Source organism: Aotus nancymaae, unplaced genomic scaffold (genome assembly GCF_030222135.1).
Source record: "Aotus nancymaae isolate 86718 unplaced genomic scaffold, 86718_ANA_hifiasm-v0.15.2.pri h1tg000036l, whole genome shotgun sequence".
In the NCBI taxonomy this organism is placed as follows: domain Eukaryota; kingdom Metazoa; phylum Chordata; class Mammalia; order Primates; family Aotidae; genus Aotus; species Aotus nancymaae.
The window spans coordinates 20,989,631-21,016,956 of record NW_026988450.1 but is presented as its reverse complement, the minus strand read 5'-3'; the positions used below and the strand labels follow the sequence as shown (position 1 = coordinate 21,016,956).

Sequence of the window (27,326 nt, the reverse complement as noted above, 5' to 3'; positions counted from 1 at the left end):
CAGTTCTCCACAACAGATACAGTAGCATTGGTTCAGGAACAATGAAGGAAAATTGGAGGGAAGCTCAATTCCAGTCCTCTAGTTATGAAAACCAGACTATTTCTTGTATTTCAGGCTCAAGATGGCAGCTCTACCAGGCAGCAGAAAGATATCTGAGTGCCCAAGATCTTCAAAACCAAATGAGAAATTAATTTAAACAATAAAATATTATTATATATCTCCTATTCACAATTAATATACCAGAACTAATTTCAAATTAAAGATGGCAAAAATAAAAGACAACACACCCACTTAACACACATTTTCTTTACTAACCAATGAAACAAAAAATAAGAAAATATATACCATAAATGAATAGCTTATTCCATTAGGAAATATCTTATTCTACATTCTCGTAGAATTGGTTTTCCATCATTTTCATCACATCTTGTTTCTTCCCTTCTGTTTGGGTGAAAAGTTCCATAATAAACAATAAGAAAAAGAATTCCAAGAAGAAGAGTAAGAACTATAGTGATACTGATAGGTATAAAATAGTCTGGATTAAAAATAGAGAGGGGGCAAACCCAGAACACAATCAATATTCCCAAAGTGCCCAGTACCCTCACAATATAATAACAAGACATTGGACACTTGGTATTCTGTCCCTTAATATTAAAAAATGTAAAGATAAGAATGAATCCAACAACAATCCTATATAAGAATTCCATACCCACAGAAGTACAAAATTGGGTGTTCTTTTTAAATGCCCACATTATACCTAACAACCAAAGAAACAACAACAGAAATAAAGCAATCTTAACATTTAAGAATAGTAGATGTACAACACTCAGCATCCATGATAATAATGTAAACAACTTGTAAAAGAGATATGTGATTTTGGGACATAACCCATTAAGAAGCTTTTTGTCAGGCAAGGATTTTCTTAAAGCTACTTGATAATCAACAGTTGACCAAGAAATAGCACAGCAAGAGACCATGATGGCTGCATCTACAAAACAAAAAAATAAAAAAGATATTGTTATAGCAATAATAGAAATATTAAATTACTATATGCCATACATGCTATATCTATATACACATACAAACACATCAATTTACTCAACTCATCTAATCCTTTGAAGTAAATATTAATGTCATATATTACATATTGTCATATATTACGTAATATATATGACATTATATAATATATGATATTAATATGTCATATATTACGTAAGAGTGAACTGAGGCTTGGAGAGATACACTGCTTGACCCAAGCAAAGCTAGCAAGTTGCAGAACTGAGATTTAAACCTGATTCCAAAGTGGATAGATTTATCCATTACATTAGACTGCTTTATTATGATTTTTTTAAAGTTCATGGAACAAATTTTACTGAGAAACTGATATAATGAAAATTGCAAACTCTCTGAGCTAAGAGACTATGGTTATAATCCTAGTTTTTCTAGATTTTTTGACTGTGGCCTTAGGTATACACCCAATTTACTAAGAGATAATAGCTTCAAGCAGGGGGAAGAGAAGGAGGGGGAGAGAGAGAGGGTTAAACAGAAAATTTAATATGAGATATTAAACAAGCCCAACCTCCCATATCCTAAAGATATTGAAACAAATGAATATGTGCTAAAACTTAGATATTTCTGTAAAATTGACATCTCTACCCCATTTTTTCTCAACAAATAACAGAAAAGTAAGTTAATTACGTTCTTTTATTTTTCTCTCTTTCTTCTTTCTTTCTTTTGCTGGAATACAGTGGTGTGACGTCGACCTCTGCTTCCCAGGTTCAAGCAAGTCTCCTGCCTCAGCCTCCTGGGTAGCTGGGACTACAGGCCCACACCACCATGCCTGGCTAATTTTTGTATTTTTAGTAGAATGAGGTTTTACCATATTGGCCAGGCTGTTCTTGAACTTCTGACCTCAAGTGATTCACCCAGCTCAGCCTCCCAAAGTGCTGGGATTACAGGCGTGAGCCACTGCACCCAGCCTACCACTTTGTATATAATATGATTGAAAGGCAGACTTACAAAAATTTATCTATTGATAAAGATAATGAGGACAGACCTTATAAATGCCTTTGCGTGCTCTCTTGGTTTTAGCACACATCACCAGACCTCATTAGTCAAACTTCTTTGGAGACTGATTTGAGTAATAATAAAACTCCAGTCTCCTGCACAGCAGGAGAATTACTCTTTCCCTATTGTAATTCTGATTTTGATAAATTGGTTCTGTCTATGTAGTAGCAAGGTGAAACCAGTGGGTGGTTACAAATTTGGGGGCTTGTCCAGGAATGCCCTTGTGACTACCAGCCCATGGTTCAGTACCCCCACTCTAGCAATGGATCCAGAGCCAGCCTAAGTGGCTGCCTAGTTCTCTTGGACTGGGGGCTGACTCTGGTACTCTCAGCAGGGTACTGCCCACCCAATGTGCATGGATTTAATTGTAATAGAGAAATAGTCCTGGGGAGACATCCTATAACTGTAGCCCCCTCACAGGGTATCTGCAGCTCCATGGCAGAGTGTCTGTAGTTATAATCCCATTACAAGGTGTCTGATTTGGTGAGTATTGTAGGTGCTGCCAATGCCTCCTCCCTTCTCCCAACTGGTTCTGTAGCCCCATGATAGGGTGTTGGTCCACAGCCCCATTGTGGGGTGTCTGTTTGTAGCTCCCCCACAAGATGTCTATCTTAGTTCAGCTCCTTTGAGGGTCTTGGTTTGTCTATAGCCCCACTGTGGGGTGTCTGTCTCAGTTCAACTCCTGGAGGGTCATGGTTGGCTCTCCCTAATTAGTAGGAAGTCTTGGTTCAGGAGACTTCTCATCAATCAGAAAGATTTCAGGGAGATTTATCAGACTGAGAATAGGAGGATAGTTTGGAAGGGATACTCTTGGAGTTCTTGGTTAGGAACCTGATTTGGAAGGCCTTCTGTCCATCTTGTCTTGGTGTATGTTTGTATATGTGGAGGGGATCTCAGAAGGAATTGTCTATGGAAGTCCTGCAGTTTTAACTCAGAGAAGCTTCCTTGTCTGGTCACATTCCACGAGCCCAAAAGAAAATTCAACAGGCCTGTCTCAGGGTGACTATCTGCTCTTCACCTTGCCCAGAGCCCACCCATTGTGAACCATTCAGAGGTCATCCCTCCCCACCTGGAGTGGATCAGAGACAACAGGAACCAACAGGAGAAAGTTTCAGTTTTGCCAGGTTGATACTGGGTGCTGAATGAGGTGACTGGTGTCTGTTTTGTTACGTGTATTTTGCTAGAATGGAAAATGTTAATTTGGTTCACCATGTAGCCCACTGGGCAACATCTTGCAAAACTGAAAATCCTTTGCCTATGGTTCCCTAAAGCAGAAAAAGTGGCTTTTGTAAAGTGGCTTGAACCCCACAGCTATGGAACAGTGAGCAGAGTCATCAAAAGATGCTCCATTCTTCTAGAAGCTGCAGAGAAAGGGAACCTGGAAACCAAGTATGCCAGCAAAAAAAAAAAAAAAAAAAGTATATGAAATTCTTACCAGCCAACTTTCTAGTCTCCTTCTCTCTCATCTTGCTGTGTGTGTGTATGTAAATAGCAGACATCACTATTTGTTTCCTGTGCATGAGTTTGAGTGATAGAAAAAAAGGATGTGTGAAACTAGTCTGAGGCTGTAGCAAATCTTGCGTGCTAAGAATTTGTCTTTCTGTGTCATTCTGCAATGGGTATCACAGGATACAACAAGGGTTTAGGACCCCTATAAAGCTGCTTTTTAAGCTGGCCCAGCAGGCTGGTCAGATACAAAATTTGTTGTGAGTCCCTGATACCAATACTGGATGAAATTTCTCTATCTTGTTTTGTGTCCTTAAGAGCTTAACCTTGTGACCACATGGGGATACTTTCCCTTGGTTTCTGCCATCCAGAAGACAAAAATTTGGGGGTTCATATAGCCCTAAAATTATCTCGAGCAGTTAAAAGCCTTTGCAAGTTTGAAATTGGCTGCTCTAGACTTCTTCTGGGAAGAGCAACAGAAACTGCTCAATGCCATGTAGCTCAGTACCTAACACTTTGTCTTTTGACAATGGCAGCCTGGTTTCAATTCTTGGTTTCTGGAATAGTATCTTGCTGGTTTATTATTTGTGTAACTTTGCCACTTATTAAAGTTCCCCCCTCCCAATGATAGTTTTTGATTTTCTGTCTTGAATTTTCCTTTCTCTGAGCAACCCTTGGGGAGATTATAAATCTTATTTTTTTAAAAAATGCTTACCATCTCTTTAAAACACTTTATGCATCCATGGTTAAGTTATAACCTTAGTTAAAACTTATTAATTTCATGTGGAAAGTTACTTGTGGTAGAATTCAAAAGTTACTTGTGGTAGGATTCAAAAAGAAATATTGGCTATTCTGGCTAGAGTCTGGTAATAAGAGATTTAAAAGAATTTTTCTTTAGAAAAAAAAGCTCTACGGAGAAAATTGCAAAGGGTTCTAAAAAAGTTTATAAAAATCTTACCTTATGGTCAAACTAATTAAAACTACACAGATTTATAGTATTTTTAAAACTAGCTTTAACATTAAACATGCAATAATACAAACATAAAATTTGGTTTTCTCATTTGAAAAAGATTTTTATGTAATATTAAAAGATAATAAAATGGTTTTTTTGTGCCCCTTTGGGTAAATGGCAGGGGGAAAACGGGGAAGAGAGACAAAATACAGATTCAGTTGGCCTCAGGCTATCTCCATTGGGTTTTGTTTGGAAAGCTACGATTGTTCTATTAGAGTAAAGGGTTTTGCGTTAAAAACATTTATTTTTCAAGTTACCACCTCGGGTAAGTGAATAACCTGTGATCTCATTTGGTTATATCCAGTGTTTTAAGCCTTTGATATTTGACAAACTTTCTAAAATCAAATTATAAAGCATGTCATTTTCTGACCTAATTGATCCTTTAGACATTAGGTCCTCTGAAGTCCAAAAATAATGTGTTTGGCTTATTTGGTACAAAAATCAAACAGAAAGCATTGTAAAATTTGAAATGGTGCTTGGCCTTCTTTGGGCTATATTTGCATAAATGTGTTATTGGCATATGTTCCAAAATTATATGAAACTCCTATAATTCTGATATGACTTAGTATATGTTATCATTAATAATTATAATTGTTATGTTAAATTATTGTGTGCCACAGAGGTAACAAATTTCCTTGTCAATTGTATCTTTAACTATGGCTGCCCTAAAATTTTTTGTCATCCATAGGCAGTTGTTACCTTATTTTGATCCTCTTTAAATGGTGGTTTTCTAATCAGTTATAAAACTTTGATAAGTGCTCTTGCATGCAAGTTTCTTATAACTTTGGAAATTATGACATTAGAATGAAGAGAAAAACTTCCAAGACTCCAAGGGAGAGCTAAAGTTTTCATGAATATCAAGCAGAACAAGAGTTAACTGAAGGAACTGAACTATTAGAAGACTAAAGTAATCTTTCTTTTTTACTTTTTTGCATAAAACATTGCTGATTCTTTTTGTTTTCCAGAGCCAAGAAAACTTTTGAGCTATTTACAGCTTTTAACAATTGAGTAAAATATACTCCTATAAACAAAATTTGGAGCATATTTGTTTCTCTACCTAATTTCTCCAGAATTTGGAAACTATTTGTGAATATTCTCAACTTATGGCAGTATAGTTATTTGCATAAGTGCAATTAGAATCTGTTTTCTTTTGTAACAGGACACAAATGGAGAAACCGGTTATTTTACCAAGGCTTTCACTGGAATGGTATACTTTCTTTAATAATCAGAGTTGACTCATAGAGCCAATAAGAGCCCCTTGGGAAATCTGGCCTCATACCTTGTCCACACAGTCCCTATACAAGGTTCCTGATCTGTGGTAAGTAAAAAAAGTCACCTTCTAACAGACCGAGGAACCCCAAGTTATCTTGGGACCTCAAGAGGACAGGAATTTTCTCAACTCATAGGTATTTGAGGTACAAGCCCATGGCTGGGCTCGGCTTTAAAAAAAAAAATCTTATCTGAGATTCCTTATGGAACAAAGTTCCACCAAAGCCAATTTTAAAAAGCCTATATGAAAAATAATCTTGCTGTACTTTATGCAAATAATCAGGCCAATTACAATAAGACTAAAGTTCATTTTGTAAACAAATTAGTTCTATCATGATTTTTTTTTAATAAAAATGGGAACTGGAGAGAGAAAAATTATGCTTCAAAAGAAAACACTATAGTACACCTGTTGTTAGCTGTTCTTGAGTTTTTTTTCCTGCAGTTTGGACTAAATCCTAAAGTCTTTGTGGGCTACAAGTTCCCAAAATAATGCTTTCGAATTTTTACTTTTAAAACTAGGAATTGCACTCCTTATCCTAGAGCTCATCATTTACCTGATAGTATGCTGTTCCCTTAAATTCTGTACTAAAACTATAGATGACAATACTATCACCTTTAACATGCAAGCCTTGGAAGCCTAGCCCAGCCTATGTGAGTATGATCAGATCAGCCCTTTTTCCATCTTCGTTAGCCTACACCTTAAGATTAAGGGTTACAAAACCTAAAGAGAGGGACTGAAACTGCCATTGCAAAACTATACCTGAGACAGTGAAAGGGATCTGACTTAACCAACTCCATCGTGCTTCTAACCTCCAAGCTCTCCTTGTTCATTCCTGGGTGTAGGTTGATCTAACTTTGGGAAGAACATAATTTGTAGTTTACAGTTTAAAAGACAACAGGCCTTTCCCAAAACAAGCCTCTTTCTTGCCTGGGGACTATACTGCCTTTGTAGGACTAACAAATTCACCACAAGATTAGAAATTATGGTTTAGGAGTCATGCAGCTGAAGGCTACAAGATTCTGACCATCCCTGAACTGCTCCTAAGATCAGTGCTTGAGACATTTTGCAGACCCTGCACTTGATGGATCAGCTGACACTATCCAGATTGATAAACTGGCTCATCTGATCTTGTAGCCCCATACCCAGAAACTGACTCAGCACAAGAAGACAGCTCTACTCCCTATGATTTCATCACTGACCTGACCAATCAGCACTCCCAGCTCACGGGCTTCCCTCTACCTGCTAAATTGTCCTTTAAAACCCTGATCCCCAGGCCAGGCATGGTGGCTCATGCCTGTAATCCCAGCACTTTGGGAGGCCGAGGCAGGTGGATCACAAGGTCAAGAATTCAAGGCCAGCCTGGTCAATATGGTGAAACCCTGTCTCTACTAAAAATACAAAAATTAGCCAAGTGTGGTGGCATGTGCCCTGCTACTTGACAGGCTGAGGCAGAAAAATTGCTTGAAGCTGGGAGGTGGAGGTTGCAGTGACCTGAGATCATACCACTGCACTCTAGCCTGGGTGACAGAACAAGACTCCATCTCAAAAAAAAAAAAAAACCTGATCCCTAAATGCTGGGGGAGATCGATTTGAGTAATAATAAAGCTCTGGTATCCTGAAAAAAAAATGTCTTCTTTAATTCAAAAATATTTTAATTAAAATAAAATTTTCCCCTAAATTGTCCCATAATATCTTTTACAATCAGTTTTAATTTCTATCAAATTAACATATATACAAAGGGACTTCCAAAAGTTCCTGGAAAGTGGAACTAAAAATATATATATAAACTTTATTTCTTAACATAAGCTCCATCAAGATCAAGGCATTTTTATAAACCATGATACCAGCCATACTAAAGAATTGAGGATTCTGGATACTTAACCTTGTCAATGCATTATTAACTTATGAAAAATGGGTGCCTTTTAACAGATTTTTTTAAGGAAACAAAAAGTCAGAAAAAGCCAAATCAAGACTCTAAGGTGAATGTCTAAGGATTTCCCATCAAAACTCTCACAAAATTGCCTTTGTTTGATGAAAGGAGGAGCAGAAGCATTGCCATGATGGAGATGGACTCTCTGGTGAAGCTTTCTTGGACTTTTTTCTGCTAAAGCTTTGGCTGACTTTCTCAAAATACTCACAATATGCAGATGTTATTGTTCTTTGGCCCTCCAGAAAGCCAACAAGCTAAATGTCTTTAGCATCCCAAAAACTCTTTGGGAACTTTGCTCTTGAGCAATCCACTTTTGCTTTGACTGGACCACTTCCACCTCTTAGTAGCCATTGCTTTGATTGCAATTTGTCCTCAGAATCATATTGGTAAAGTCATGTTTCATCCCTGTTACCGTTCTTTGAAGAAATGCTTCAGGATCTTAATACCATCTTTTTGAAATTTTCATTGAATGCTCTGTTCTTATCTGCAGCTAATCTGGGTGCAGTTTGGGCACCCATTTTCAGTTGAGTGAAAAGTTTGTGGAACTGTAATTTTTCACTCAGAACAGTGTGAGCTGAACGTTCACAACTGAGATGCCTACGGGGTTGGCTATAAATGTTTCTGCTGTTAATTGTCAGTCCTCTGCAATTCAGTCACAAACAAAATTAATTTTTCTTCATGAATTGACGTGGATGATCTGCCACCAAAGGATTCAACAATGTTTCATGCATTCTTAAAATGAGTTATCCACTTGTAAGCTGCTGATTTATTTGGGGCATTGTTCCCATAAACTATTTACAAAGTATCAATGATTTCACCATTCTTCCACCAAAGCTTCACCATAAATTTGCTGTGTGTTCTTGCTTCAATTTTAATATTAACAAGAATTCATGTTGCTGTGATGGGGCGCTTTTCAAATTGCTATCTCGTCCTTCTTAGTGCCTCAAATTAGATTCTTCTCAGAACATTTTAACAAGTTAGACTGAGTTTATCTGGGTAGAAAGAAAATGTTAAATACATTTGTAGTTTTTTTATAACATGCATTTTCAATGAACTTTCTGTTGCCGTTGTTGTTGTTGTTGTTGTTGTTGTTGTTATGATGGAGTCTCACTGTGTCTCTCATGCTGAAGTGCAATGACGCTGCAACCTTCACCTCCTGGGTTCAAGTAACTCTCCTGCCTCAGCCTCCTGAAGCTTGGATTACAGGTGTCCGCCACCACGCTCAACTAATTTTTGTATTTTCAGTAGAGACAGTTTTGCCATGTTGGCCAGGCTGGTCTCGAACCCCTGACCTCAAGTGATCCACCCGCATTGGCCTCCCAAAGTGCTGGGATTACAGGCATGAGCCACCACACCCAGCCCATGAACTTTTTTAAGTCCTCTCATACTTTAAAAGTTAAAAAGTTCTAGAGAGTATGTAAGAAAAATAGCAGTACCTAGCTCTACCTCTCCTCACCCCTCAGTTGTAACCTCCAGAGGAAATCACTATTAACTCTTCTAGCTTTTCTCCTGACATCTATTGTCATATTTATAAATAAAATATATATTGTGCTGAATTTATTTCAGACACTGTTTATTGATTTCCTATTTGGAAAGAGAACATTTTAACACATACATATATATACACACACTTCTTCCATTTTCCTCTCCCTCCTCCATCGACCCATAAGAGCAACATCACAATTTTTGGTAAATCAATATTTGGTGTTTACCTTATGATATGGTTTGGCTTTGTGTCACCACCCAAATCTCATCTTGAATTGTAATCCCATAATTCCCATGTGTCTTGGGAGGGACCCAGTGGGAGGTAATTGAATCATGGGGGCAGTTTCTCCCATGCTATTCTCATGATAGTAAGTTCTTATGAGATCTGATGATTTTATAAGGGACCTCTGCCTTCACTAGGCTCTCATTCTTACTCCTGCTGCCATGTAAAGAAGGATGTGTTTCTTCTTCTTCCACTATGATTGTAAGTTTCCTGAGGCCCCTACCAGCCCAGCAGAACTATGGGTCAATTAAACCTATTTTCATTATAAATTACCCAATCTCACGCAGTTCTTTATCACAGCATGAGAACATACTAATACAGTAAATTGGTAACAGAAGTGGGGTGCTGCTCTAAAGATACTCAGAAAAAGAGAACCCAGAATAAGATGGCCGAATGGGAACAGCTCCAGTCTGCAGCCCCCAGAAAGACTAATGCAGAAAGTGGGTGACTTCTGCATTTCCAACTGAGGTACCTGGTTCATTCCATTGGCACTGGTTAGACAGTGGGTGCAGACCATGGAGGGCAAGCAGAAGCAGGGTGGGGTGTTGCCTCACCCAGGAAGTGCAAGGGGCTAGGGATCTCCCTCCCCTAACCAAGGGAAGCCATGAGGGACTGTGCTATCAGGCCCAGATACTATGATTTTCCTATGTTTTTTGCAACCCTCAGACCAGGAAATCCCCTTGTGTGCCTATACCACCAGGACCCTGGGTTTCAAGCACAAAACTGGGTGGCTATTTGGGAAGATACCAAGCTAGTTGCAGGAGCTTTTTTGTACCCCAGTGGCACCTGGAACCCCAGTGAGACAGAACCATTCACACCCTGGAAAGGAAACTGAAGCCAGGGAGCCAAGTGGTCTCACTCAGTGGGTCCCACTCCCAGGGAGCCCAGCAAGAAAAGAACCACTGGCTTAAAATTCTCGCTGCCAGCATAGCAGTATGAGGTCAACCTGGATGATCAAGCTTGGTGCAGGGAGGGTGTGTGCCATTACTGAAGCTTCAGTAGGCAGTTTTCCCCCTGACAGTGTTGAGGAAGCCCAGAAGTTCAGACAGCAGAACTCACCACAGTGTGGCAAAGCAGCTGTGGCCAGACTGCCTCTCTATATTCCTTCTCATTGGGCAGGACATCTCTGAAAAGAAGGCAGCAGCCCCAGTCAGGGGCTTATGGCTAAAATTCCCATCTCCCTGGGACAGAACACCTGGGGGAAAAGATGGTTGTGGGCACAGCTTTGGCAGACTTAAATGTTCCCACCTGCCAGCTCTGAAGAAAGCAGCGGATCTCCCAGCATAATGCTCAAGCTCTGCTAAAGGACAGACTGCCTTATCAAGTGGGTCCCTGACCCCCATACCTCCTGAGTGGGAGGCACCCCCAACAGGTGTTGACAGTTACTTCATACAGTAGAGCTCTGGCTGGCATCAGGCCAGTGCCCCTTGAGGACAAAGCTTCCAGAGGAAGGAGCAGGCAGCAATCTTTGCTATTCTGCAGCCTACCCTGGTGATACCCAGGCAAATAGGGTCTGAAGTGGACCTCCAGCAAACTCCAGGAGATCTGCAGAAGAGGGGCCTGACTGTTAGAAGAAAAACTAACAAACAGAAAGCAATAACATCAACATCAATCAAAAGTCCACCCACCCAAAAACCCCATCCAAAGGTCATCAGCATCAAAGACCAAAGGTAGATAAATCCATGAAGATGAGAAATCACCAGCACAAAAATGCTGAAAATTCCAAAAGCCAGAATGCCTCCTCTTCTCCGAAGGATTGCAACTTCTCTCCAACAAGGGCACAAAACTGGATGGAGAATGAGTTTGACAAATTGACAGAAGTAGGCTTCAGAAGGTGGGTAACAACAAACTCCTCTGAGCTAAAGGAGCATATTTTAACCCAATGCAAGTTAGCTAAGAACACTGATAAAAAGTTACAGAAACTGCTAACTAAAATAACCAGTTTAGAGAAGAACATAAATGACCTGATGGAGCTGATAAATACAGCATGAAAACTTCATGAAGCAAACACAAGTATCGATAGCCAAATCAATCAAGCAGAAGAAAGAATATCAAAGGTTGAAGGTCAACTTAATGAAATAAGGCATGAAGACAACATTAGAGAAAACAGAATCAAAAGGTATAAACAAAGCCTCCAAGAACTGTGGAACTATGTGAAAAGACCAAACATATGACTGATTTATGTACCTGAAAGTAATGGAGAAAATGGAAGCAAAATGGAAAACACACTTCAGGGTATTATCCAGGAGAACTTTCCCAACCTAGAAAGAAAGGTCAACATTCAACTTCAGGAAATACAGGGAACACCACTAAGATACTCCTCGAGAAGAGCAACCCCAATATACATAATCATCAGATTCTCCAAGGTTGAAACAAAGGAAAAAATGTTAAGGGCAGCCAGAGAGGAAGATCAGGTTACCTACAAAGGGAAGCCCATCAGACTAACAGCAAATCTCTCTGCAGAAACCCTACAAGCTAGAAGACACTGGGTGCCAATATTCAACATTTTAAATAAAATAATTTTCAACCCAAAATTACATATCCAGATAAACTAAGTTTCATAAGTAAAGGAGAAATAAAATCCTTTACAAACAAGCAAATGCTGAGGGATTTTGTCATCACCAGGTGTAACTTACAAGAGCTCTGAAGGAAGAACTAAATATGAAAAGGAAAAACTGGTACCAGCCACTGTGAAAACACACCAAAATATACAGAACTGTGACACTATAAAGAATCTGCAACAACTAATGTGCAAAATAGCCAGCTAGTATCATGATGAAAAAATCAAATTCACATGTAACAATATTAACATTAAATGTAAATGGGCTAAATGCCCCCATTAAAAGACACAGACTGGCAAGTGAAAGAGTCAAGACCCATTGGTGTGCTGTATGCAGGAGACTCATCTTACATGCAAAGACACACAGAGGCTCAAAATAAAGGAATGAAAGAAGATTTACCAAGCAAATGAAAAGAAAAAAAAAAAAGCAGGGGTTGCAATCCTAGTCTCCAATAAAACAGACTTTAAACCAACAAATATCGAAAGAGACCAAAAAGGGCATTACATAATGGTAAAGGGATCAATGCAACAAGAAGGGTTAACTATCCTAAACATATATGAACCTAATACAGAGCAACCAGATTCATAAAGCAAGTTCTTAGAGACCTAAAAAAAGACTTAGATTCCCACACAATAATAGTGGGAGAATTTAACCCTCCATTGTCAATATTAGATCAATGAAACAGAAAATTAACAAGGATATTCAGGACTTGAACTCAGCTCTGGACCAAGCAGACATCTACAGAACTCTCCACCCCAAATCAACAGGATATACATTCTTCTCGGCACCACATAACACTTATTCTAAAATTGACCATGTAATTGGAAGTAAAATGCTCCTCAGCAAATGCAAAAGAACAGAAATCAGAACAGTCTCTCAGACCACAGTGCAACCAAATTAGAACTCAAGATTAAGAAACTCAGTCAAAACTGCACAACTACATAGAAACTGAACAACCTGCTCCCAAATGACTATTGGGAAATAACAAAATAAAGACGGAAATAAATAAGTTATTTGAAACCAATGAGAACAGACACAACATCCCAGAATCTCTAAGGCACAATTAAAGCAGTGTTTAGAGGGAAATTTATAGCACTAAATGTTCACATCAGAAAGTGAGAAAGATCTAAAATGAACACCCTAACATCACAATTAAAAGAACCAGAGAAGCAAGAGCAAACAAATTCAAAAGCTAGCAGAAGTAACTAAGATCAGAGCAGAACTGAAGGAGATAGAGACCCAACAACTCCTTCAAAAAATCAATAAATCTTTTTCTTTTTTTTTCTTTTTTGGACTTTTTTTATTTTTTATTTTTTATTTTTTCTTCTTCTTTTAATTGTACTTTAGGTTCTGGGGTACATGTGCAGATCATGCAGGGTTGTTGTATAGGTACATACACAACAAGGTGGTTTGCTGTCTCCATTCCCCCTTCATCTATATTTGGCATTTCTCCCCATGTTATCCCTCCCCACCCTTCCCACCTCCTACTGTCCCTCCCCTAGCCCCCCAACTGACTACAGTGTGTGATGCTCCTCTCCCTGTGTCCACCTGTTCTCATTGTTCAACACCCACCTATGAGTGAAAACATGCAGTGTCTGGTTTTCTGTTCTTGTGTCAGTTTGCTGAGAATGATGGTTTCCAGATTCATCCAAGTCCCTACAAAGGACACAAACTCATCATTTTTTATGGCTGTGTAGTATTCCATAGTGTATATGTACCACATTTTCTTTGTCAAGTCTATCATTGATGGGCATTTGGGTTGGTTCCAGGTCTTTGCTATTGTACACAGTGCTGCAATAAACATATGTGTACATGTGTCTTTATAACTGAATGATTTATAATTCCCTGGGTATATACCCAGTAATGGGATTGCTGGATCAAATGGAATTTCTATTTCTAGATCCTTGAGGAATCGCCACACTGTCTTCCACAACAGCTGAACTAATTTATGATATCTCAAGGTGGTTTTGATTTGTATTTCTTTAATGACCCATGATGATGAGCATTTTTTCGTATGTTTGTTGGCCTCATATACGTCTTCTTTTGGGAAGTGTCTGTTCATATCCTTTGCCCACTTTTGAATGGGTTTGTTTGTTTTTTTCTGTATATTAGTGTTTTTTTTTTTTGTAGATTCTGGATATTAGCCCTGGTTTTTAAAAAAGGATTAAAAAAATAGACTGCTGGCAAGACTAATTTATAAAAAGGAGAGAAGAATCAAATAGACACAATAAAAATGATAAAGGAGAGATCACCACTGATCCCACAGAAATACAACCTGCCCTCAGAGAATACTGTGGATGCCTCTACACAAATTAGAAAATCTAAAAAAAAAAAGATGGACAAATACATACACCCTCCCAAGACTAAACAATGAAGAAGTCACATCCCTGAATATACCAATAACAAGTTCTGAAATTGAAGCAGTAATTAATAGACTACCAACCAAAAAAAAAAAAAAAAGCCCAGGATCAGACAGATGCACAGATAAATTCTACCAGAGGTACAAAGAGGAGCTGGTACCATTTCTTCTGAAACTATGCCAAGCAATAGAAAAAGAGCAACTCCTCCCTAACTCATTTTATGAGACCAGCATCATCCTGACATCAAAACCTGGCAGAGACACAACAATAACAAAAAAATTTCAGGCCAATATCCCTAATGAACATCAATGCAAAAATCCTCGATACTGGCAAACAGAATACAGCAGCACAACAAAAAGCTTATTCACTATATCAAGTCAGCTTCATCCCTGGGATGCAAGGCTAGTTTAACATATGCAAATCAATAAACATAATACATCACTTAAACCAAACCAAGGACAAAAACCACATGATTATCTCAATAGATGCAGAAAAGGCCTTCAATCAAATTTAACACTCCCTCATGCTAAAAATACTCAGTAAACTAGATAAATAATGAGAGCCATTTACAACAAAATCATAGCCAATATCACATGGAATGGCCAAAAGCTAGATGCACTCCCTTTGCAAGACAAGGATGCCCTCTCTCACTGTTCCAATTCAACATAGTATTGGAAGTTCTCAGGCAAGAGAAAGAAATAAAGGAATAGGAAGAGAGGAAATCAAATTGCCTTTGTTTGCAGATGACCTGATTGTATATTTAGAAAAACCCATCATCTCACCAAAATCTCCTTAAGCTGATAAGCAACTTCAGCAAAGTCTCAGGATACAAAATCAATGTGCAAAAATCACAAGCGTTCCTATACACCAACAACAGACAAACAGAGAGCCCAATCACGAATGAACTCCCATTCACAATTGCTACAAAGATAATAAAACACCTAAAAATTCAATTTACAAGGGACTTAAAGGACCTCTTCAAAAAGAACTACAAGCCACTGCTCAAGGAAATTAGAGAACACAAATGGAAAAAAAAAAAATGCCAAGCTCAGGGATAGGAAGAATCAATATGTAAAAAGCCATACTACCCAAAGTAATTTACAGATTCAATGTTATTCCCATCAAGCTATCATTGGCTTTCTTCACAGAATGGTTAGAAGTGGTCTGGGAGAATACGACAGTGCCTGGGTAGTTTCTGATGTCTAACTCTTTTTTTCCATTTTAGATACTGAAGATAGCTTATTTCTGTTTTCTTTTACTTCCTTATTCTTTTCTTTAATCTCTTTTTCCTCTACTATACTTTTTATTTAGCAAAATTTTGGATGAGTAGCAACTTATTTTTCTCCCCTGCATTCTTAAAATGTTTGGTTTCTGGTTTGTTAATTTCCTTTTCTATTTTTTACCAAGTTGAGGAAATTCCCCTCTATTCTTAGTTTGCTGAGAGTCTTTAATTGTAAATGGATGTTAGGTTTGGTCAAATGCTTTCTCTGCATCTGTTAATATACTCTATGATTTTTTTTCTTTAGCCTGCTGATGTGATGAATTACCTTTGTTGATTTTCATCTTTTTGTATTCTTTAGGTAAAATATCTTCATTCTTATATATATATATTTATAATTTATTTTTTCTTTTCTTTTTCAATTTTTTTTCCTGAAGGGAATGAAAGAGACTTCTTACACATTTTAAAGGCTTGCTTTCTTGTTGAATGATGAGTTTTCCTTTCTCCTCAGACTTTCCTTTTTCTCCTTCACCAATTTAAGATTATGTGTTTTTTTTTCATCTCACAGTGTCTTTCTTGGCCATATTTACATAAGACATTATAAAGTTTATGTTTACTCTTAAAATTCATTCCTTTATTTTGAAAAACACTGAGGACCTACTATGTGCCAGGCACAAAACAAAACCTCATTCACCATTTACTCTAAGGTTCTACATGAGCTTAACACATCTTGCCCAGAAATGTGAGGACATGAGATTTGGGAGGGGCCAGGAGAGGAACGATATGGTTTGGTTTTGTGTCCCCACCCAAATCTCATCTTGAGTTATAATCCTATAAGCCCTGCATGTCATGCAAGGGACACAGCAGAGGTGACTGAATCAGGGAGGCAGTTTCCCCCATGCTATCCTCATGACAGTAAGTTCTCACAAGATCTGATGGTTTTATAATGGGTTTCCCCTTCATTTGGCTCTCATTCTTCTCCCTGTCACCATGTGAAGGAGAATGTGTTTGCTTCCTCATTGCCATGTTTTTAAGTTTCCTGAGGCCCCCTGCCATAGCCCTGCAAAACAATTAAACCTCTTTTCTTTATAAGTTACCCAGTCTCAGGCAGTTCTTTATAGCAGCATGAGAATAAACCAATTCACCTTATTATAACTACATAAATACAGTGTTTTTATTGCTTACTTTAAAAAAACAAACAACAAAAAAAAGAAAAAAAAACACTCTATATTTCCTTTCTTTTAAAATGTGTCATTATTCCTGGAGTTAACAATTGCCTTGTTTCATAACCCTATAATTATTTCTTAGCAAAATCTTCAAATTAATTAATAAAACTCCTCTATATGCATCTATTAGTTCTTTTTTTTTTTCTGGTTTTTTTAGAATACCATCCTCCCACTGTAAGCCAGTTGTTCTTAAGTCTTGCTTCCAGTCTTCCCACAACTTCTCTTCACCTCTCTTCTATATTGCTTTCCTGTTTCTTGGTTCTCCTATCATCTTTCTTGGTTTACACTCATGTTTTGATTAAACTTTTGCCAGGCCTTCCTGAGAAAAATTTCTCAGAAGCAAAATTTTTTGAGCCCTTGTATGTCTCAAAATGTCTTAATTTTACCCTCATACTTGATACACAGTTTTGCTAGAAATAGAATTCAAAATCAAAAAATGTTCTCCTTAAAACCTTAAAGTTATTATTTGATTATGTTTCAATTTCACTGTTATGGTTAAGAATTTCAGTGCAATTAAGTTTTTCTATCTTTAGTAAGTGGCTTTTTTCCTCTCAAATCTTCTAGAATCATCTTTCTTTGCTTCTCTGAAATGATATAATGATATGCTTGATGTGAGCTATTTTTATTTGCTCTTTCAATCTAATAACCCATATCCTTTAGTAATATGCCCTGTTTTTATTCTTTAGTAGTTTCTCTAGAAATCATAACATGAATATTAAGCATATCAAAGTCTACGGCTAATCAATATTGTTACCTCAAACATGACTATATCATTAAGATAGTGAAGCTTAAATTTCAGGGACTCACACTTGACTAATCTCCTTCCAAGCCTAGCAAAGCCCCATCTGCTCAGCTTGTCACATATTTTTATAAAATTTGCAAAAATAAGACATTTTAATTGCAGTTAATTAAATTCCCTATTTCTTTCTAATCTTGGTTACTTCCTCTCACATTTTTCCTGAGTATATTCAAGTGGTTGCATTTGGGGGATGTGGCTAAGGGAAACTAAGCTGAGATTACATTTAGTTTAAGCATAGGGGACATATTTACATGATGTGTTTAAATAAGCAAGATTAGTAAGTGGTACAGCTAGGACTCTCAGGCAGTTCACCTGATCTTAACATTTCACTATATTGCCTTTCAGATGTCAACAGTCCTTTGATTTCTAATGTGAGGGCACAATAGTCTATTCTCATCTATTATTTGACGTTTTTGTCCATTTCCCACTTTCCTATTTGCTTCTAACATATTTTTTCTATATTGCTGCCCTAACCTGTACATTACACTCTATACAAACTAAATGTTGTGCCATTGTCAAACTATGCCTTTGTTATGCTTTTTCCTCAGTCTAAAATGATCTTGTCCAATCACATTATTCTTATTCTTTATTTATTAATTCAGAGATATTTATTAATTTATTTCTGATGTGGCATTAAGTACTGACATCAGTGAAGAAAACAGAGAACTCCCATGTTCACTAAATAAGACCTCAACAATAAACTAGTGATGTCAGTGCAAACACTAGCTAAAATTAGTCACTTCATCCAAAAAAAAATCTTAAAATACCAAAAAATTCTATGGCACATTATTAAAGAAATTGATAGAGGTATTCCAAAATTTGACAATAATCAAAAATACATAATATTACCAATAAGTTATGATGTTGAGAAAAGCTTTTCTAAATTAAAATAAGAACCAAATTTCAATCAACTATGCTAAAGAATGAATTATTTTTCTATTCTATGAAAATTGTATTATAAAATTATCAAATCTAGAGTCAGAAATTACAAAGCCACAATTTTAGAGAAAAGAGTATTAAAATAATAAAAATATATTATTTTTCTTTCTTTAGTGAAATTTGTAGTAGGTATCAGCTTTCTTATATCTGTATTTTGCTGTAACTTATTATCTTGTTTTAAATAAATATTTACATTAGTATCTTTTATGGACTGTACCGTATAACCCCAAGTTTCATACATTGAAGCCCTAACCCCCAATGTGACTGTATTTTGAGACAGAGACTGTAAGGAGGTAATGAAAGTTAAATATATAAGGTTATAATTGTGAGGCCCTAATCCATTAGTACTAGTGTCCCTAAAAGAAGAGAGACATTAGAAATCTCTCTCCCCTTCTCTTCCTCTCCCTCCTCTTCACTCATCCCTACCTACCATTACGTGTGAACAGAGGAAAGGCCATGTAAGTATGCAGCAAAGAAGCAGCTGTCTGCAACCCAAGAAGAGAGGCTTCACCAGAAACAAACCCTACTGGCATGTTGATCTTGGACATCTGGTCTCTAGAACTGTAAGAATATAAAGTTCTATTGTTTAAGCTACTCAGTCTGTAGTACTTTGTATGGCAGCCCAAGCAAACACACACAATACTTAATTTTTTTCATAATATTATGTTATTTTTCTTAAATGGTGTCTAATTATTTTTATTTACACCTTAAAAACTCCACATCCAACTTTGCTTTACCTTTCTCCTAGACTATAATAAATTTTAACATTTTTTAACTATACTTATTCTCTACTTATTTACACATTATCATTGTCTTGTATTTTTCTTTATCTTAACATAGCATTTTGTTTTATAGTCAATATTCATTTAGAATATTCAATATCCATTTCTTCATTTAGAATTACCCATATATTTACTATTTTCTTTGCTCTTTATTTCTTCTTGTACCTCAGAACACTTCCATTCTGTCTAAAGTAGACTCTTAGGAATTTCCTCTGGTGGTGATATGCTATAGTATGAATTTCTTTCTGCCGAGTATGCTTGTAAGATGATGGGCTTATTGAATCTATGGGTAGGTGTCTCTCCTCAGTTCTGAAATTTGAGTGACTAACTTTTCAAATATTGCTTCTGCTCCATTCTTTCTCTTCTCTTTTTTCTCTTCTCTGCTTTGGGGACTCATTAAGATGTATATTAGATATTCTCACCCTAACTCTTACGTCTCTTAATATTTCTTTCATATTTTCTATCTCTTTCTCTCTAAACTGCAATCTAGATAATTTCTTCTGACCTAGCAGTAATTCATTCATAGTCTATTTAGGTCTGTCTAGTCTGCTAAGTTGTTCCTTTCAATTCTTGAATTTTCAATTTCAATAAGTCCTACTTATTTCTTTCTCAAGTATGAGCTAATTTTAAATAGTTTTCTGTTCCATATTTTCAAGTTCTTCATTTAGTTCTTTAAACATAATCAGATACTTGTTTTATACTTTGCATCTGGTAATTTCCAAAAGTTGAAGTCTTAATGATTTTTTTCTATTCCCTCTGGTTCTTTTTCATGATACCTTAGTTGTTTTGGTGTTATAAACTACTATCAAACTTTTGTTTCCCATTGAAAATATTTGTAAAAATTATTTGAGGCCTAGGAGAAGGTGAATTCTTCCAGGGAGGATTTATTCTTATTTCTGCCAGACACGTAGGAGTCCTATCAGTCTAGAATCACTCTAAACTATATTCATGGCTTGTTTTTCATTAGAGTTTTTGTTTCTTTGTTTTGCAGGGGGAGTTATTTTGTTTGTTTTTTGGACTAGTCAACAGTTGTAAATTTTGATTGCAAAAATGTACACCTTCTCAAGGACATTTTTCTCTGCTCTACTCAGCATCAACACTCTATTACTTGCAAACTCTTTGAAGTCAGAAGTCAGGTAGGTAACTTCACTTTTACCCTAAGAAGGGTACCCTTTGGAGTCCGAGTTTTATGGATTATAATTTACTAGAAAAGAGGTTCCTCACCAAGGTTGTGAGGACCCTGACTTTTGTCTTGTATCTTCTGTACCCTGAAAAGTTATTAAACTTGAATTTCTTGTTTATAAGGTTCAGTAAAACCCTCAGGGCATAACTACCTTCAGAGTCCTACTTAACCATGCTGCATTCCCACTGTCATGCATATTTTGGGCTGTTTCAGATGTTATGTTTTAGAAAGATTTTTGAAGATATTTTATCGAATATTTTCAGATATTTTCAGTGGAAGAGGAATAATTTACCCTCTCACTGGAAGGGTTGATTCAAATAACCTAGGTTTTCCATCTGCTTTCCATCTTCTAAACATTTATTGATATTTCTAATCTGCTATTCTACTCTGCAATCTCTGTCATTATGTACTAACATTGTTTTTACTCTTTTACTGTGATTTTAAAAGGAACAGAAATAAAAGTCTGATTTCAGAAGGAGCAGAAATAAAAGAATATGTTCAGTCTTCTGAAGTACTACTATATATAAACTAATTTTTTTTCTTCCAACTTTTAAGTTTCAAGGGTACATGTGCAGGTTTGTTACATGGGTAAACTATGTATCACTGGGGTTTGGTGTACAAACAATTTCCACATTCAGGTAGTGAGCCTAGTATGCAATACATAGTTTTATATCCTCACCCTCTTCCCACCCTCCATCCTCAAGTAAGCCCCAGAGTCTATTTTTCCCCTCTTTGTGTTGATGTGTACTCAATGTTTAGCCTCTTCTTATAAGGGAGAACACGTGGTATTTGGTTTTCTGTTCCCACATTAATTCACTTAGGAGAATGGCCTCCATCTGCATCCATGTTGCTGCAAAGAACATGATTTCACTCTTTTTTATGACTATGTAGTATTCCATGGTATATATACAGCACATTTTCTTTATCCAGTTCACAATTGACATGTAGGTTGATTCCATGTCTTTGCTATTAGGAAAAGTGCTGCAATGAACATCTGCATTCGTTTTTGTGGTATAACAATTACATTCCTTTGGGTATATACCCAGTAATGAGACTGCTGTGTTGAATGGTAATTCTGTTTTAAGTTCTTTAAGAAATCTCTAAACTGCTTTCCACAATGGCTGAACTAATTTGCATTCCCACCAGCAGTTTGTGTAAGAGCCCCCTTTTCTCTGCAACCTCACCTACATCTGTTATTTTCTGACTTTTCAGTAACAGTCATTCTGATTGGTGTGAGAGGGTATCTCATTGTGGTTGATTTGCATTTCCCTAATTATTAGTGATACAGAGCTTTTCATATGCTTGTGTTGCAGGTATGTCTTTTTCTAAGAAGTGTCTGTTCATGCCCTTTGTCCATTTTTAATGGGACTGTTTGTTCTCTGCTTATTGATTTGTTTAAGTTCCTTATAGTTTCTAGATTTTGACCTCTGCTAGATGCATAGCTTGCATATATTTTCTTCCATTCTGTAGGCTGTTTGTTTACTCTGCTGATAGTTTATTTTGCTGTGCAGGAGCTTTTTAGTTAAGTTACACCTGTCAACTTTGGTTTTTGTTGCAATTGCTTTTGATTTCTGTTTATTTATTTGTTGTTGTTGTTGTTGTTGTTGTTGTTTGAGACAGAGTATCGTTCTGTCACCCAGGCTGGAGTATGGTGGTACGATCTTGGCTTATTGCAACCTCTGCCTCCTGGGTTCAAGCAATTCTCCTGCCTCAGCCTCCAGAGTAGCTGGGATTACAGGCACATGCCACCATGCCCAGCAATTTTTGTGTATGCTTAGTAAGACAGGGTTTCACCATGTTGGCCAAGCTGGTCTCAAACTCCTGACCTCAAGTGATCCACCCACCTGAGCCTCCCAAAGTGCTGTGATTAGAAGCGTGAGCCACCGCGCACAGCCTGCAATCACTTTTGTAGTCTTTGTCATGAGATCTTTGCCAAGGCCTATGTCCAGAATGGTATTTCCTAGATTTTCTTATAGAGTTTTTATAGTTTTATATTTTATGTGTAAGTCTTTAATCCATCTTAAGTTGATTTTTCTATATGGTAAAAGGAAGGGGTCCAGTTTCAATCTTCTGAATATGGCTAGCTTGTTATCCCAGTACCATTTATTGACTAGAGAGTCCTTTCCCTGTTGCTCGTTATTGTCGACTCTGTCGAAGATCAGATGGTTGTAGGTATGAAGCTTTATTTCTCAATCTTCTAACCTGTTCCATTGGTCTATGGGTCTGTTTTGTACCACTATCATGCTGTTTTGGTTACATGCTGATAGCGGTACAAAAACTGAGCCTTGTAGTATAGTTTGAAGTCAGGTAGTGTGATGCCTCCAGCTTTTTTCTTTTTGCTTAGGATTGCTTTTGCTATTTGGGCTCCTTTTTGTTTCATATGAATTTTAGAATCTTTTTTCAATTCTGTATGATAGTTTGATAGGAATAGCATTGAATCTGTACATTGCTTTGGACAGTATGGCCATTTTAACAATGATTCTTCCTGTCCATGAGCATGGAATGTTTTTCCATTTGTTTGTATCATCATTGATTTCTTTTAACAGTATTTTGTAATTCTCATTTTAGACATCTTTCATCTCCCTGGTTAGCTATATTCCTTGCTATTTTATTCTTTTTTGTGGCTGTTGTAAATGGGATTGCATTCTTGATTTGGCTCTCAGCTTGGACATGGCTGGTGTAAAAAAATGCTACTGTTTTGTACATCAATCTTGTATACCAGTTTTGCTGAAGTTGTTTATCAGTTCTAGGAGCCTTTGGATAGAGAACACAGGGTTTTCTAAGTATAGAATCATATTGTTTTCAAACAGGGATAGTTTTACTTCATCTCTTCCTATTTGAATGCCTTTTATTTTTTTACTTACCCAATTGCTCTGGCTAGTACTTCTAGCACCATATAGAGCAAGGCTGGTGAGAATGGGCATCGTTGTCTTGTTCAAGTTCTCAAAAGGAATGTTTTCAGCTTTTGCCCATTCTCAGTACGATGTTGACTGTGAGTTTGTCACAGATGGCTCCTATTATTTTTAGGTATGTTCCTGGGCATCCTTTGATGCCTCGTTTGTTGAAGATTTGTAACATAAAAAGATGTTGAATATTATCAAAAGCCTTTTCTGTGTCTATTGAGATGATCATGTGGTTATTTTTAGTTGTATTTATGAATCACATTTATTTATTTATGTACATTGAATAAATCTTGCATCCTAAGAATAAAGCCTACTTGATTATGGTAGATCAGCCTTTTGATGTGCTGCTAGATTTGATTTGCTAGTATTTTGTTGAGGATTTTTGTGTCTATGTTCAGCAAGGATATTGGCCTGGGGATTTGTTTTGTCCTTGTGTCACTGCCAGGTTTTGGCATCAAAATGATGCTGACCTCAGAGAATAAATTAGGGAGGATTCCTGCCTCAATTTTTTGGAATGGTTTCAGTAGAATTGATACCAGCTCTTTTTTATACATCTAATAGTATTCGGCTATGAATCTGGTCTAAGGTTTTTTCTGTTTGGTAGGTTTTTTATCACCGATTTAATTTCAGAACTCATATAACAATTTTGTACATAGTTACTATAGAAAATTTGGAAATCCAGAGAAGTATTTTTAAAGTGAAAACATTCATTCATAATTCCTCCACCCAGAATCAGACACACTTAACATTTTGGCATATTTTCTTCCAGATATTTTTCTATATAATAATTTCTTTGCAACCTTAAAAATGTATTGACAGAAAATTTTATAAACTGTTTTTTGCCTACATTTTACTTTATAATTGCTTCCTTGTGTCATTAAAAGTTCTTTGTAAACACTCTAGTGTCTATATAATGTTCCATACTAACAGTTTACAATAATTTATTTACCAATTCCTCTATTGTTAGACAATTGAATTATATCTCATTTTATGCTATTTTTAAATAACTTACCTCAATTTCCTACTTCAGGAAAAAACTACATAGATGAAGACTGAACATAAAGATAGCTATCACTGGATCCCATGGTAGTCCAGATGCTATGTATCCCTTGGAATCATCATGAGATCTACCATAATACAGGCTGTAAGGTCTAAATTTTGAACTTTTAACCAAAACTATAGAATACAGAACTGTTAAGTGTTCTGTATCTTATAAAACCCAATCCAGGAATTATTTGCAACACAAAAAAGAGATCTCATATGCAATAAAAATCTCATACGCACAATCATTTTTGGATCTTACTAACAATCAAAGTAAAGGTAAAAATACTAGAAATAGCTATGTTCTAGAGGTTTACAGGAAAATGGGAACAGAGATATTGTTTAACTGATATCACATGTGAGTCTAGGACAGCAAGAACTCCAAGGGAAGATAACAATCTTACCCCCTCAAATGAATTTGAGATGAAATGGAACCCCAGTCATTAATTCAGTTTGGGACTATTATTTCAAATAAAGAGTTTTTTAACATCTCAAGTTAAATACCTATAACAGGATTTTCAAAAAGGAAGATGGAAATAAACTTTTAATGAGTAAATCTACTATAAAACAGCAAACACATTGGCCAACTTGCAAAACTTTCATTAGTTTTTTAGCATTTACACTTTTACCCGGTAATTCTGCTTCTGGGAATTTACCCAACAGATATACTTTGTACATGCAAACGTATATATGCATTAAGATTACTCATTGCAGCATTTTTCAATGGTTAAATTTAAGAAACGACTGAAATTAACATAAATAGGAAGCTTGTTAAATAAATTATGGCACATTCATAATTTGCAATACTATGCAGATAATAAAAATAAATGTGGGAACTTTTTCTGTACTAATATGAACAGATCTCCAAGATAAACTATGAGGCAAAAAAAGCAAAGACAGTTTTTATTTTATGTTACCATTTGTGTTAAAGAAAAAAGAAAAAAAAAGAACATATACTTTAAAAAAATTCTCTGAAAAAATCATCAAATAACTGACAATAGTTTTCTTTCTGGGCAGATGAAGACAGTATATCTTTAAATACTTTTTTGATATTTGAACCATGTTACAGTACTTCCTTTTCAAAAGAATAAATAATTTTTAAGGTATTAAAATTTTTTAATTTTTAATTAAAATTTTTATTAATTAAAAATTTTATTAATAAAAATTTTAATTTTTAATTTTATTTTTAATACCTTAAAAATTTTTAGAGTCTGCCAAAGATTTATATAGTTGATATAAGGTCTCAATGGCATCCATCTAACACAAGGTGTTAAGAAATTAACTTACACTGACTGAAATTTGCTTGTCCATGCTGCAAAAGAACGTAGAGCTGAAGAATAAGCTGTGGGCAGCCTTCCAAGTAGGTCTCAAATAGTCTGAGCATGCTCAAATCAGTCACTCTATCTATAACTTCTTTATGTAGATCAATTTGTTCTTCCATGAAGTTACTAGTATTGCTGTCATATTTGAAAGCTGCATGGTAACCCCTTTTCAAGGCAAACCAATACCTATAAAGTAAACATAAACATTTCTCTTTAGTCTTATATTCTTTTTTTTTTATTATTGCATTTCAGGTTTTGGGGTACATATGAAGAACATGCAAGATTGTTGCATAGGTGCACACGTGGCAGTGTGATTTGCTGCCTTCCTCCCCTTCACCTATATGTGGCATTTCTCCCCATGCTATCCCTCCCCAACCTCCCACCCCCTGCTGTCCCTCCCCTATTTCCCCCTAACAGACCCCAGTGTGTAGTGCTCCCCTCCCTGTGTCCATGTGTTCCCATTGTTCAACACCCGACTATGAGTGAGAACATGCGGTGTTTGATTTTGTGTTCCTGTGTCAATTTGCTGAGAATGATGGCTTCCAGGTTCATCCATGTCCCTACAAAGGACGCGAACTCATCGTTCTTGATGGCTGCATAATATTCCATGGTGTATATGTGCCACATTTTCCCTGTCCAGTCTATCATCGATGGGCATTTGGGTTGGTTCCAGGTCTTTGCTATTGTAAACTATGCTGCTATGAACATTTGTGTGCATGTGTCTTTATAGAAGAACGATTTATAATCCTTTGGATATATACCCAGTAATGGGATTGCTGGGTCAAATGGAATTTCTATTTCCAGGTCCTTGAGGAATCGCCACACTGTCTTCCACAATGGTTGAACTAATTTACACTCCCACCAACAGTGTAAGAGTGTTCCTATTTCTCCACATCCTCTCCAGCATCTGTTGTCTCCAGATTTTTTAATGATTGCCATTCTAACTGGCATGAGATGGTATCTCAATGTAGTTTTGATTTGCATTTCTCTAATGACCAGTGATGATGAGCATTTTTTCATATGTTGGCCTCATGTATGTCTTCTTTTGTAAAGTGTCTGTTCATATCCTTTGCCCACTTTTGAATGGGCTTGTTTTTTTCTTGTAAATCTGTTTTAGTTCTTTGTAAATTCTGGATGTCAGCCCTTTGTCAGATGGGTAAGCTGAAAAAATTTTTTCCCATTCTGTTGGTTGCCGATTCACTCTAATGACTGTTTCTTTTGCCGTGCAGAAGCTGTGGAGTTTGATTAGGTCCCATTTGTCTATTTTAGCTTTTGTTGCCAATGTTTTTGGTGTTTTGGTCATGAAGTCCTTGCCTATGCCTATGTCCTGAATGGTTTTCCCTAGATTTTCTTCTATGGTTTTTATGGTGTTAGGTCCTATGTTTAAGTCTTTAATCTATCTGGAGTTAATTTTAGTGTAAGAGGTGAGGAAGGGTTCCAGTTTCTGCTTTCTGCATATGGCTAGCCAGTTTTCCCAACACCACTTATTAAACAGGGA

At 36.6% G+C, this 27,326-nt stretch overlaps 1 protein-coding gene across 5 annotated transcripts in view; it reads right to left on the bottom strand.

The window, feature by feature from the left end:
• Positions 1–294: 294 nt before the first annotated feature.
• XKR9 (XK related 9) overlaps positions 295–27,326 on the bottom strand; it is a 54,054-nt gene continuing 27,022 nt past the window's right edge. For all 5 annotated transcript variants that reach the window (XM_021671854.2, XM_012463636.2, XM_012463637.2 and 2 more), the window contains 2 exons: positions 25,794–26,014; positions 295–988 (listed from right to left, as the gene is read on the bottom strand). In XM_021671854.2, coding sequence (XP_021527529.2) covers positions 360–988; positions 25,794–26,014 — 850 coding nt within the window. In that variant the 3' untranslated portion in view covers positions 295–359. The remainder of the gene's footprint in view (positions 989–25,793; positions 26,015–27,326) is intronic.